The sequence below is a fragment of the Eleutherodactylus coqui genome, chromosome 2, assembly GCF_035609145.1.
Source record: "Eleutherodactylus coqui strain aEleCoq1 chromosome 2, aEleCoq1.hap1, whole genome shotgun sequence".
Lineage (NCBI taxonomy): Eukaryota > Metazoa > Chordata > Amphibia > Anura > Eleutherodactylidae > Eleutherodactylus > Eleutherodactylus coqui.
In genome coordinates, this window is record NC_089838.1 from 282296601 (window position 1) to 282311540 (window position 14940).

At 44.0% G+C, this 14940-nt stretch overlaps 1 protein-coding gene across 4 annotated transcripts in view; it reads left to right on the forward strand.

The window, feature by feature from the left end:
• The window catches only part of PROM2 (prominin 2), an 84031-nt gene that overhangs the window by 59595 nt on the left and 9496 nt on the right, over nucleotides 1-14940 (forward strand). For 2 of the 4 annotated variants that reach the window (XM_066593076.1, XM_066593077.1), the window contains exons 18-23: nucleotides 2398-2451; nucleotides 5566-5646; nucleotides 7798-7866; nucleotides 9517-9606; nucleotides 12880-12977; nucleotides 14231-14273. In XM_066593076.1, the coding sequence (XP_066449173.1) occupies nucleotides 2398-2451; nucleotides 5566-5646; nucleotides 7798-7866; nucleotides 9517-9606; nucleotides 12880-12977; nucleotides 14231-14240 (402 nt within the window). In that variant the 3' untranslated portion in view covers nucleotides 14241-14273. The remainder of the gene's footprint in view (nucleotides 1-2397; nucleotides 2452-5565; nucleotides 5647-7797; nucleotides 7867-9516; nucleotides 9607-12879; nucleotides 12978-14230; nucleotides 14274-14940) is intronic. The other 2 variants (XM_066593075.1, XM_066593074.1) reach the window with 1 other exon arrangement.

Consider the following 14940-nt stretch of genomic DNA (forward strand, 5'->3'; position numbering starts at 1 on the left):
CTTAACATTCTTGGTGGTCTAGGGTGGGTTAGAGGGTACCATCTTATATTCCTGATGGTTTAAATTAATGAAGGAGTCTAATTGTATTATTTATGATGGCTTAAGTGTTGGGATGAGAGGCTTTTGGGTGCTAGGAATCCCTCTCCAGCTGTCCAGAAGTCAGTCATCTGAGAAGCAATTGGGCTAAGAATATATTCCAAAGCAAGATAAATGTAATTGCTATTTATTTATTGAGCTTGTGTAATTAATATTTAGTAATGAATATGGAGTACATGATCTAATGGTAAAATACTGACATTAGCTGGTATTTATTGCATATGTATTCTACTTGCAGAACAGGCTTGATTTGGTATTGCTCAACTGAATGAAGTGTAATGACCTTGATAATATGTTTGCTTACTAACCTTCATGTGTCAACAATTTATATTATTAATGTCTGATGTGGCAATCCTGGCATAATGCCTGGGTCTTGTATAAGAGCCTAATTTGGCACCCACAGCAGAGTCATCCTTTGCTGCCGGATAGCTACAAGGCTACAGCTAGACATACACCAGTTCTAGGAATTCCACTCATTGACAAAAAATATATAATGCACCCAGATAGAAATATCGGACTGCTGCAAACCTCGGCCTGCAGTTATATCTCAGGCAGACGCAAATGGTTACAGTTGTGGTCTGATTAAACCCGAGGTCTGGTCTCTAGAGGCTGTAAAGGTGCTTCCTTCCCCTGCTCTCAGTGGTTACTTTTATGTAGTAGACCTCTTGTTGAGAGATCGTTGACTACTAGACGCCTCTACAACATACTTGAAGCATTTTGCCCAGCTAAGAGACTTTAACAGGGGGCTCATCATTGGAATGAGAGAAGCAGGATGGTCGTTTTAACGAATTTCCCACCAGCTAGGCCGTTCTGACCAAGTGGTTAGGAGGTGTTAGGAGCAGTGGTTACATAAGGGCACAAACACATGGCGAACACGCTCCGGATGGTCCAGACAGACCACCAGTAGAAAGGATCATTTCATCTGATCCCAACAACTCCTTCTTGGTGCATTATTACCTGTCATCGAGTGCCCCTGGATTGACTGTATCCATTACATGGCAACTATATAAAAAATGTTGCGTTATAATTAGAGATGAGCGAGCATACTCGTTCGAGCTTGATGCTCGTTCGAGTATTAGGGTGCTCGAGATGCTCGTTACTCGAGACGAGCACCATGCGGTACTCGTCTCGATTAAACGAGCACTGACCATTGAATTGGCTCAGGGGCAGCTCTCAGCTGAATGACAGCTGAGAGCTGCCCCTGATTGGCCCTGCGCTGAGCCAATCAGAGGCAGCACTCACTCACCCATTCATGAATTCATGAATGGGTGTGAGTGAGAGCTGCCTCTGATTGGTCAGGCTGTGACCAATCAGAGGCAGCTCATTCAGCAGGCGGGGATTTTAAATCCCCGGCTGCTGAATACTACTCACAGCTGTTCAGAGCAGTTCAAGAGGACTGCCGCCGGCCACGCTGAACTCCGTCTGCCGGGACCAGGTGAGTATATATTTTATTTTTATTTTTACACATTTCTGGATGAATTGCAGGGAAGGGCTTATATATTTAAGCCCTTCCCGACAATTCATCCCGCGATCGCCGGCAGCCCATTGCTTTCAATGGAGCCGGCTTAATGCCGGCTCCATTGAATTCAATGGGCTAACATCATTCTTCTCTGCCACAGCTGTTACAGCTGTGGCAGAGGAGAACGATCTTTATGCTGACAGTGCTGGGGGGGGGCTCACTCTTGCCACTATTGTGGCTTAATAGTGGGACCTGGGAACTTGAGATGCAGCCCAACATGTAGCCCCTCGCCTGCCCTATCAGTTTCTGTGTCGTTCCCATCACTTTCTTGAATTTCCCAGGTTTTCACAAATGAAAACCTTAGCGAGCATCGGCAATATACAAAAATGCTCGAGTCGCCCATTGACTTCAATGGGGTTCGTTACTCGAAACGAACTCTCGAGCATCACTGAAAGTTCGACTCAAGTAACGAGCACCCGAGCATTTTGGTGCTCGCTCATCTCTAGTTATAATGTAATGTCGCAAATATTTTATCAGTGACACTATTAATTGTCCTCCAGTCACGTGACTAAAATATCAGTCGGTCCCAATCTAAATGACAGCATGTCACAAAGCAATCTATTGGTCGTAAAAATCAAATTCAACATTGGAAAAACTGAAACAAGTTAAGAATAGAATGTGTATATAGTATACATATATATGTGTGTGTGTGTGTGTGTGTGTGTGTGTGTGTGTGTGTGTGTGTGTGTGTGTGTGTGTGTGTATATATATATATAGAGAGAGAGAGAGAGAGAGAGAGAGAGAGCAAAGCTTTCTGTTGATTATTTATTTTATTTTTTTAGGGGAAGTTGAATAACAGTATCCAAACTTTGGCCGTGTTGGCTCCTAAACTTCAAGTGAGTATAGACCAGTATATTAAAGCTTATCAATGAGAAGAATTTATTAAGTTAGAAAAAAATCAGTTCCTTTTTCAGGAACAGAGTCATTCTTGTACATTCGTTGTGTTTGACAATGCAGCTCTAATTAATACTGCAATACCAGACATAACACATGGAGAAGGTTGGCGCTGTTTCTGGAAAGAAAAAAAAGCTGTCCTTTTTGTAATCAGATAATGTTATGGTTATGATGTGATACCCCATAGTGACCAAGACACAAGGCCCATGCTGAGGAACTGGTGGGGTAGAGGTAGCACTTGTCATGGTGGCTCTACCAGACTCCTCCCCAGAGGGATGCACGGAACCTCGACCAAGACACCGCTAGGCCTCTTCCAGGCAACACTGGGACAGCAGTTACCTGTATAAGTGTCATGGACATGAAGTTGCACGCATGATGCCACCATTCCATTCACACCGGCAAATCCTCGGCGGTTAAATAAGAGAGTCCACAGACAGTTAAATTTGAATACCTCAATCACTGAGAACGAGCAGTGGCTGGAAACTTTACTCTGTACTTGCAGAAATACAGCTTACTCGCACATGCAGAAAGGACAGGGTTTCAGTAGACGGTCAGGGAGGAGAACACAGGATGACACCAGGCCCACAGTCTAAGTTATCTGTCGTGCTCCACTCCTGGACACACACACACACTCCGGGACTCTGAATACCTCCAGAGGGAAAAACACGACACTCACTCAGGACTCTTGAAGATGACTCCTCACGGCGGACTCCTTACTCCTTTCACACCTCAGAGGTGGTTCCTGTCATGTAAAGCCTCAGGATACCTTTCCTCCTCTTCCATCACTTCACCACATGAGGGTTGAAGGTACCCCCATGTGGCCGGCACTCCTACTCCACTCTCTACCCATGAAGATGACAGAAGGCCCAGACATCTCTCAATCACTCACAAATTATACGATAGAGGCATCCTGTGACTAGACAGATTTTGATACTTTCCCAGACATATCCCAGCCACTTTCAGACATTACCCTCTTACATGCTGCAGCTGTGTAATACACATAACAGCAGACAAGACACTTTGCACAGAGCATCCACAAAAAAGACATAACATGTATGACAATTATGGAGGGGCCAGAAATAGGTGTTTCGGGCCACTACAATGGTGGTGTTATATTTCGGTTTTACTGTTTCTATTTATTAGGAGTACTTTATAGTGCTGTTGCTGAAGGAGAGGGTGGGAGCAAGGAGCGGCTCTCTGAGCAGCAAAAAGTGCATCCGGACATCGGAAGGGGAGGGGTGGCTACGCTGCTGATGAGCACGAATGTGTTTCGGAGTCTCTCCTGGTGTGCTGCTGTGTCGCAGTGATTTCTGCCCTACAGTTGTGACGTCCTCGATGCTAGAAATTGTATATGAGTTCTCAGAGACTACAACTTCCTGCCTCTGCCTTCCAACCAACAATAAAAGATTCATTTGGTTATGCTGTATGGCTGCTTCACATCGATGTACGCATAATTGTGCATGCCTTAGCGAAACTTGTATGCGCTATGAACAAGGCTTTTTTGCGCACCTGTTGGTGCATTCTGCTATACTTTTTCTGCCCACAAGACATATTTTGCATGTGGGACACAAACGCACACCAATTTGAATGGCTAACTTGTCTAATGAGTTCCAGATGTGTTCTTTTTCCAACTGAATTACACAGTATTTCACGCATCTCCTTGCATATTGCACACTCCCCGCTGACTCCTATAGGGGGTCTTTGGTGGACAAACATGCAAAAAAATAGAACATTCTCTGCGTATTGCACGCTCAAATTTTGCACGTACAAATACATCCGTGTGAAGCTCGCCTAAGACTGAAAACTCCAATTACTGGGTGAGAAGAACCCTTGCTGAACCCACCACACGGGGCAAGTGGATGACAAAAAAGGGCAGAACTTTGTCAGCACCTAATTCCTGTATGACCTGATAACAGTCGAGGAAAAGGAGACACACGGAGAGGGGGAGTGAAGTGTTTATTCTTTGTTCTACCAATTAAAGTTATTGTTTGCAAGCAGCAATGGAGGCTCCTGGCCTGTATGTTAGTTATGCCTGGAGTTTACAGGTCATGCTCATTTCTGGACCTGGCTTTAACCACAATTAATATGACCAGAACATGGACATGAGTCTCAGTTAGCGCCCATGCCAGACTATGTCAACTCTGCTACTATGATAACTTTCAAGGATCTTGGTTTAGCTCTCCCAGAACTGGCCTGGTCCCCTGCCACCGGAAACATCTCCCAAAGCCTCCGGTTGAAGGGGAAGACCTATACTTGACCCTGAAACCATCTCACAACTACATGCAAACCCATTAAATGTGCAAAAATGCAATACCATGTTGTAAATGTCTTTGTGAAGTGTTATGTGAACCTCTGAGTTCTAATTTAATGGATGCCATTATCCTAGTGAGGAACATCCATGGTTTATGATCTGATGCACAGTGCATTCCATCATGAATAGGCAATTCGGTCATCTGAGTGCTCTTAGTGGTCTAATGTTCCTTCAAATGGTTGTCTCGTCAAAGACTTTGATGGCCTATTGGGATATGCCACCAATGACCAGTCAGTAGAGGTTTTACTACTGTAATCTTCATGAGTTACTAGAATAAAGAGGAATTCTCTAGGAAAGCGTAGCACCCACTCTGTGAGCTCTGCTCTCCTTTTCCTAGCAGTCGCATGCTTGATCATTGAACTACATATCCCTAAAATTCTGAGTCATCAGGCAATGATGTGAGATGGCGTTTCCCCAACAACAGGGGGACACTACGCAAGAATGGTATATGAGCCCTTTGGTTTGCAACTGCTGTTATAATGACAGCCACAGCCAAAATGGTGTGCCAATCTGCTCGTAGCTATAAGGCGTAGTTGGGAAAGGGTATAGCATTTTACCAGGAGTGTAACACACAATAGGAAGTATCTATTAATGTAGCAATGAGCCTCTTACATGCAGGGCTCTATACAGCTGCACAGGGTGCACATATGGCATATACACCCATGACCCTGCACAGATAATGACACCTGTCTACAGGGTGAACTCTATTTGTTATCTCATCCAGTATACATTTTCATCCTTTAAGGTTGGGATACCCCGCACTGCGCAGAATATCTACACGCTGAAAGGACCTTTGATTCAAGGAACAATTGACCAGCTGAAAAATGTAAGTCACATACGGCTGGCTGTATTTAAAGGAGCCCTAATGTAAATGAAACGGGTTACAGGTGCAGATTATGACGCTGGAGAGGCTTTATATCAGTTCAGTGGAACAAACAATGCTTTACTGAACATACGATAAAGAATAATATGGCAATAACATACAACATTGTTATTTGGTGACAATGCAAACAGTTTACTAATGCTCAATTAACGCTATAACTCAGTCTATATCGTACGAATTGAGTCTCCTTAATATTGTGCATAGTGCAGAATTATCACACTCAATACATGGTTTACCCTGGCCAGGGGCAACTAGCTCCACAAATACGATTTGAAAATAAGAGTCTCCTCTGAAGTAACTTAGACTTTGGTTACTTAAATATGTAGCAGTTTCAGGCACTGGGTTGGAGCCTCAGGTGTAGTAGCCGCAGGTCTGCAGAGTAGTCAGGGAATAGCTAGGAGTCAGTAATGCGAGGTCTAAATTCGCAGTACAGATGGAGGAAGCAGGTAGCATAGTCAGAAGGGAAGCCAGGGGTTAGCAAAAGGGGTCTTGGTTCGCAGTAAAGATGAAGGAGGTGGTTGCGTAGTCAGAAGGGAAACCAGGGGTTGGTATCAGAAGGCCTAAGTTGAATAGCAGAGAAGCAGGCAGAAGTAGAGCTTAATCAAGGCTTGGAGCACAATAATCACACATGGGTGGGAAGTTCAAAGCCAGGTTTATATGGAGGGCTTAATCAGGAGCAGGGCAGAGCTAGGGCAGAGAGGCAGGAACTAGGTAAATGGGATCATGAAATAAGGCTAAGGTATGCAGGGTAAGGGTGACTACCCACTATAGTTTTTTTTACTGCGAAATTCGCAGCGTTTTTTTTTCTGCAGGACTCTATGGGACTTGTAATGTTAAAATCGCGATGGCGCAAAATCGCGGTTTGCGCGATCGCGATTTTAACTTTACAAGTCCCATAGCCCATAGATCCCTGCTGGAAAAAAAAACGCTGCGAATTTCGCTGTGAAAAAAACTGTAGTGGGTAGTCACCCTAACTTGTCCAAAGGCCTGGATTGCTCAACAGGGAGAGCTGCCGATCAGAGAGCAGGAGGTCCTGGGTTCAAGTCCTGACAAAGCAACTAAATTTGCTAACTGAAATACGTAGTCACTATGCCCTGAACAAATTAATACTACAGTACCTATCGGTGCTGTGTATACCCTGGACAGCAAGAGTAATAAACAGAGAAGTGCTGAATGGTATAAGACCTGATATATTACTAGAGGCCAAGATGACCAGGCTGACATATTTTGACCATGTAAGGCCACTTTCACATGGCCGAGAAAATTGCACAAGATTTGTGCATAGCGAGACGCACGAACCTCGTACGAATATGCTCGGTCATGTACAGGAGAGATTTTTTTTCCCCCCTACATGAATCATCCTCTTCTTGGCTATATCTCCTCCCCTCTGATGTTCCAATATGCTGCTGGTAGCGCATCGGTACTCCTAAACACAAATGCTTATTTCTTCTACTGTATTTATGTTATGAGCTTGGTTCTGGTATTGTGTTTATGTACTGAGATTGCTTCTTGACAGTTGGGTGTTACTATTGTTAGCAGCTAGGGAGGGGGTGTCCCTACACAGCTTGACACGTATAATCAGTACTATTAGGGCGAGCACCCACTGGCGTTTTTTTACCTGCGTTTTGCGTTTTGCGTTTTTCCTGCACAGGCATAGAGATAACATGTGTTCCTGTCCACTGGCGTTTTTTTTGCGTTGCGTTTGCGTTTTTAACATAGGAACTGTCAGTTGCATATGTGTCCTTATTTTTCTCCTAATGCACCCATGAAAGTCAATGGAAATTAATGGAAAAGCCGCGAAAACGCAGCGAAAAACGCGCAGAAAAATCGCGGGAAACGCGTGTGAAACTGTGTAGGGACACACCACTTTTCATAAGGGGAGCGGTAATGCCAAATTAATGTTCAGGAGGTATGAGAGCAACAGCACAATGCAACATTATGAGAAATAATGGTCCAGATCTGTTATTTCGTGGTGAAATGTTCTAGGGAGGGATGACAGGTCCTCTGTAATATATACATGCATTTCAACCATCTGTTGCTGTTGAACTGTTGTTCTTTAAAGTAACTCTTTTTCATGTCTGCTTATTTTAATAGGAGAGCAGATGTCTGCTCGATCAGTGTGTAAGATACTTTTCCCAATATATTGATTGGATGCAGCAAAGTGTAAGTTTATTAAACCCTCAAAAACAATCATTAAATGGGTTTTATGAGATTTAAATAGATCTGGGTTTTTTTCCCACTGAAACAGCGCCATTCTTCTTCATAGGTTGTGTCTGGTATCGCAGCTCAGCCCCATTTGCAACTTGGTTCCCCCCACAGTCCGAGTTTCATTATCTGATACAACCCATGAACAAGAGTGGCACTATTTCTTTAAGAAAACGACCTTTAATTATGCAAGACGCCTGCGATTCCTGGTTTACAGATCGTACAGATTATGTGTAGATTATAGAAAGTTTGTTGTCATATGACAGTTAATTTAGAAAATCCCTAATTGTCTGGATTCATTACAAAAATATCAGAGGTAGCTCTTGTTAATTAATATCTTTTTCAAGTTTCTTGGGTGTGTATAACATTCACTCTATTACATCATTTGTATAGCCACCATCAATTAGCCCCAGTAGAACCTGTTTCTGCATACACTAGTCTGGCTTTATAGGAGTATTCCCACTTACTGACTAATTAATGACACAAAGTTATCCAAATTCTTCTCATGTTACCGTACCACACATTCCGATAAGCTACAGATTTATTGTAGTCTATAGTCAGAGTCTTATTAGCAGATCGCAAACTGCTGTACACTGTATTTATTTTATGAAACAGCCTATATAATACATACAAAGTCTTCAGATACGGTAAAGTGGCTCAGCTCTAGTATAACTCTAAATAATCCAGTCACCAAAACATTTTCAGATTCCAGTTCCACACAGTGATAGTGATTATAGTACAGTTACCTCCAGTGGTAGTGATTACAGTGCAGTTACCTCCAGTGATCACAGGTGATGTCTCCTTCCATTACAATTCTCCATTTTCATTGTTCGTTTTCTATGGCAATCACAAGACGCTGCTTGTTAAAATGTTGCTGCCTGGCCAGATATTCGGAAGGGGGGCCCCACCACGGGTAATTAATATTGCCAGTAGAAAACAATTATCAATCCCTTACCAGCCAGGCCGGAGGTTCACTGGCTAGGTGGCAACCCTAGATGTCAGACACCTTGGCCATCGACTTCAATGTCCAGTAAAGAATAATCCCACCTGATAATATTAGTCCTTATTCATAATATGACCCATGCATGAAATTAGAACCATTTCCAAAGGCTTCTCCTTCCGTCTAAGTAGCAACAAATGTATTAGCCAGGACCATGAGCAGCTAAGAGTGTCTTGCTCCGGAGGGCACATCCTTCACAACACTTATTTCCCATTGATGTTAATAGCAGCCGTGTTATGCTTCAATTCTCCTGTTGTGGCGCTGTAGGTAAATGGAACCTGAGCAGATTACAGACCTCTACTGTGATCTATCACTGATCACCTCTGATTGTTGCATTGATGATTTACTAGGGGTAGAAACAATAGTCCTAATGTGTCAAAACTGTCTTTGGTGCCGGACGTAATTCATCATAGCTCAGATCTGCTCCAGAGATTCTGAGCACCAGAGATGGCATTCATTACAATGGCTACTTTGGACTATAGAATGGGATAGACCTGCGTCACCTGGAGAAAACCTACCTGTACTACTAGGAATGACATTTGAGCTCAAGAAAGCGGTTTTAGTCCATTGTGTGTCTGCTAAACTGACTGTGCGTATTATTATTCAAGGTCACAACTAATGTCGCCTCCTGCCGTTCACTGCCCGCAACACTTGACAATGCTCGCGTTGTGGTCTGCGATCATGTGACAGACTCCTGGGTGAGTAAAAGACAGTTCAAGATAGTTCCAGCATGTACGTAATATAAGCTACATCATCGAATGCATAAGGCGAAAATGACTGAGCAAGTTAGGCTAGACTTATAACTTATGCGGCTCATATTAGCCACAAATATGCATGAAAATAGGACCAAAGATTCTTGGAATTGGAGATATTTAAGATGAAGTAATGGAGGTCATACAAGGAAAAGACAAATCATGGCAGGTTCCACTTCATGATGTATCACGGTGACACATGGACGGACTAGGGGTCCAGAAAACAAACCCCTTTTGTGTGTTGAGCCCTAATCATATGTGCAGATGTTTTTCTGCCCGCTAGTAATCTCATTGGAGACTACAGTCACCACTTCTCAGCCTGACAAGACTGATATCAAGAAGCAATAATAATAGTCACCTTTAGGGCGAGCACCCACTGGCGTTTGCGTTCTCCGCGGGGAAAAAACGCAGCGTTTTCGCCGCGTTTCGCGCGTTTTTTCCGCGCGTTTTTCGCGGCGTTTTCCGTTAATTTCCATTGACATTCATGGGTGCATTAGGAGAAAAATAGGGACACATATGCAACTGACAGTTCCTATGTTAAAAACGCAAACACAACGCAAAAAAAACGCCAGTGGACAGGAACACATGTTATCTCTATGCCTGTGCAGGAAAAACGCAAAACGCAGGTAAAAAAACGCCAGTGGGTGCTCGCCCTTAGGCGAGCTTCACACGGATGTATTTGTACGTGCAAAATTTGCGCGTGCAATACGCAGAGAATGTTCTATTTTTTTGCATGTTTGTCCACCAAAGACCCCCTATAGGAGTCAGCGGGGAGTGTGCAATATGCAAGCAGATGCGTGAAATACTGTGTAATTCAGTTGGAAAAAGAACACATCTGGAACTCATTAGACAAGTTAGCCATTCAAATTGGTGTGCGTTTGTGTCCCACATGCAAAACATGTCTTGTGGGCAGAAAAAGTATAGCAGAATGCACCAACAGGTGCGCAAAATAGCCTTGTTCATAGCGCATACAAGTTTCGCTAAGGCATGCACGATTATGCATACATCGATGTGAAGCAGCCATACAGCATAACCAAATGAATCTTTTATTGTTGGTTGGAAGGCAGGGGGAGGAAGTTGTAGTCTCTGAGAACTCATATACAATTTCTAGCATCGAGGACGTCACAACTGTAGGGCAGATATCACTGCGACACAGCAGCACACCAGGAGAGACTCCGAAACACATTCGTGCTCATCAGCAGCGTAGCCACCCCTCCCCTTCCTGTGTCCGGATGCACTTTTTGCTGCTCAGAGAGCTGCTCCTTGCTCCCACCCTCTCCTTCAGCAACAGCACTATAAAGTACTCCTAATAAATAGAAACAGTAAAACCGAAATATAACACCACCATTGTAGTGGCCCGAAACATCTATTTCTGACCCCTCCATAATTGTCATAAATGTTATGTCTTTTTTGTGGATGCTCTGTGCAAAGTGTCTTGTCTGCTGTTATGTGTATTGCACAGCTGCAGCATGTAAGAGGGTAATGTCTGAAAGTGGCTGGGATATGTCTGGGAAAACGCAAAACGCAGGTAAAAAAACGCCAGTGGGTGCTCGCCCTCAGGCTGCATTCAGACGAACGTATATCGGCTCGGTTTTCACGCCGAGCCGATATACGTTGTCCTCGTGTGCAGGGGGGGGGATGGAAGAGCCAGGAGCAGGAACTGAGCTCCCGCCCCCTCTCTGCCTCCTCTCCACCCCCTCTGCACTATTTGCAATGGTGAGAGGCGGTCCGGGGGTGGGGCTAAGTTCCGAGAATTATCCCCGCCTCTCCCCATTGCAAATAGTGCACAGGGGCGGAGAAGAGGCAGAGAGGGGGCAGGAGCTCAGTTCCTGCTCCTGGCTCTTCCATCCTCCTCCCCCTGCACACGAGGACAACGTATATCGGCTCGGCATGAAAACCAAGCCGATATACGTTCGTCTGAATGCAGCCTTACTTATATAGTGCATGGATGTTACTCAGCACTTTACATCACTTGATATAGGGCTCTGCCCCATTGGGGCTCACCATCTATATTCACCTATCTGTATGTTTTGGAGAGATTGCATTCAACTGCACAGCTAGAAATAGTAGCCTTTATATGCTTTTAGCCATGGAGAAAAAGGCATTTTAGCATAATGTGTCCTGACATGGCAATGGTAGAAGGATAAGCAATGGGTAAGCAGGCAGGCAACTAGCATGGGTTAATTCTGGAAATTCTACCCGTGCTAATGACCACTGACTGACAATGTGCATGTTGGTCAGCGTTCATTACTTCCGTGTAGATGGTGATTTGCCCTATGGGAATGAATGATCAGCTGATGAACAACAGTTTCGACGAATCGTTGATCCCTTTAGACAACCTGATTGTTCATCGAACGAGCGTTCAGAGAAATGCTCAGCCCCACTAATCGACCTGTGTAAAAGGACCATTATCCTTGCAATTTGTTTTTTTTTTCCTGAACCTACATTCTTACATAAGGAGGGTAAAGTGTTTACATTCAAATGATCCTGCTTAAGGCGTACCTGAGTTTTCAACAAGTGTTCTAAAATATACCAGGTTCTCCTTATCTGCCCATTTGGTGCTGCTTTGCACCCTATTTCATTTCTGTGTATTGTGATTAGCAGTTTTTTTCTTCATTTTTCTTTTGTTCTGCTGTCTGCATTACACTTTCAGGGAGTGGGCCTGAAACAACCCTACCAATCTGCCAATAGTTCCCTGTCCTGACTTCCTTGCCCTTCCATGCTGCACTGCGCTGTCTCTAGTCCAATCAGCAGAAAGGCAGTATTCGCATGCCCAACTCTCTGCTTTCCCAGAATGATTTAGGCATTCAGAGACATTATGGCCAAATGGTCAGTAAACACAATATAATGTGAACACAGACAGTGTAACAGCAGGAGAGGCAGAGATTGTGGAGCTCATTATCACAGTGTCTGCAGATCTGTCAGCCTGCAGCTATAAAGATAACTGCTGCCCCTGTTGCTAAGGAAATATCCCTGTGTCCTTGTTACTAGAGAAGCTCTGTACCTAATAGCAGAAAGTGTCTTGCAGAGAAGCTGGAAGGGAGACCCCTAATGGCAGACACTTTAAACATGATTTACAGTGGAAAAGCAACAACATTTTTAATGCAAGTATATTACAGAAATGCTGAGACTAACACAAGCTAGTGAATGAGCAGAAGTTGTCTGAAAGGCTAGTGCCCCTTTTAGAGATAATGTGACCTATTTGTGCTTCACTTATAGAACGGCTTTTGGTTTTGCCTTGGTTGGTGCGCCATTCTGCTGATTCCTAATATATTACTGAGTATTAAATCTGCACAACATATTGCTCCCAAGCCTCGGTGAGTATATCCCTTTCTTCATAAATCAATTTAGTCTTATTATGATAACAATATATGCAGTGTCAGCCAGAAAGTGTAATGTTACCCACTCCATTTGAGAGTTTATGCATGGGTTTTTTGTTGCAGGGCACTGCTATTTTTTGCTTTTTGCATTTCTTGTTTTCTTCACCCACTTTCAAAAAACTCATAACCTTTTTATCTATCTGTCAACATAGCTGTCTGGGGGCTTGTATTTTGTGGGACGAGTTGCATTTTTCAATGGTACCATATAATGTACTGAAAAAACTTTTCAAAATTCCTAAGTGGAGTGAAATTTAAAAAGAAAACACACAATTGCAACTTTTTTTTGGGGGGGGGGGGGGCAAGGGGTCTTGTATTTACAGGATACTCAATGCAGCAAAAATCACATGATCAATTTATTCTATTAATACTTAAAAAAATAGATTAATAGATAAGATGCAGTATTGAATGTCTGCAGGCATCCTATTAAGTCCTGCCATGGGCAAGTCTTAAAAGGCAGAAATATATGAGCCCAGTCTGCCAGGACTCCCAAATAGCACCCCATGATGTCATTATGCTGCACCTGTAGGCTTGTGCTGCTAGAAACCCTAGTACTACAGGTCCCAGCAGCAGAGCCTAACAGTCCTATTGACTTTCGCACAAAAAAAACCTGGCAAAATCTTGCAAGAAAACCACAAGCGCCAACAATGTTTTGCGAGAAAAAGCAGCGCTGGTGCTCATAAATCGTGGAAGAAAAGGCACGAATTTGCTGCCATTTCCCGCAGCAAAATTGCGATCGCCAGTGTGAAACCATCCTAAGGGCTTATTCCCATGAGCGTATATCGGCCGGCGTTTTCACAACCAGCCGATATACGCTTCTATCTAAGCATTTCCCCCCCTTCCCCCCCCCCCCCCCCTTCCCTCCCATTGTAAACGCCGGACTGGAGGAGAGAGGCAGAGAGCTGGGGAGGGGAGGGAAGGGGGGAACTGCTTAGATGGAAGCTTATATCGTCCGGGAATGAAACCCAACCGATATACACCCGTGTAAAAAAGCCTTAAAGTTGGATTTTACATAGCATTTTATTAGGTTTGTTTTCATTGGCATTTTTACTGTGTTTTCTTAACGCCAAAAAAAGCACCGCAAGCAGATATTACTAAGGCATGTAGTGTTGAAAAGTCTACTTGCACAGTATTTTGCTTTTTGGCATTTTTGTGGCATTTTGGGTATCAGTGCTGTTTTTATCAAACCACAGCATGCTCTAGATGTGACTGCGCTGGACCAGGAGTTATTTAACAGTGAGTAGTGCTTTTTTATGTACACTTTTTTGTCTTGGAAAACCTCTTTAAGTCACTGATTGATGCTTGATTTTGTGCTCATGCTGCTTGCTGGGGGAGAGAGATCTGTTGCATTTACAGCAAGTGATTATACATTGTTACCATAATCATTTATCCTTTCTTTTGAATGACATTTTTCTTTGCATTTGCTTAAAATGTTTTTCATTGGATTATTGGATTGATTTGAGGAACCCGTAATTATAATTATGACAAGGAGCGTCTCTTTTAGGGCTCTTTCACACAGTCAGGGTGAAGCCACATGAACGTATATTGGCTCGGTTTTTACGCCGAGCCGATATACGTTGTCCTCGTGTGCAGGGGGGGGAGGATGGAAGAGCCAGGAGCAGGAACTGAGCTCCCGCCCCCTCTCCGCCTCCTCTCCGCCTCCTCTCCGCCCCTCTGCACTATTTGTAATGGGAAGAGGTGGGGTGGGGCGGGGCTAAGTTTCCCCAAATTAGCCCCGCCCCGCCTCTTCCCATTGCAAATAGTGCAGAGGGGCGGAGAGGAGGTGGAGAGGGGGGCGGGAGCTCAGTTCCTGCACTTGGCTCTTCCATCCTCCCCCCCCTGCACACGAGGACAACGTATATCGGCTTGGCGTGAAAACCGAGCCGATATACGCTCGTGTGGC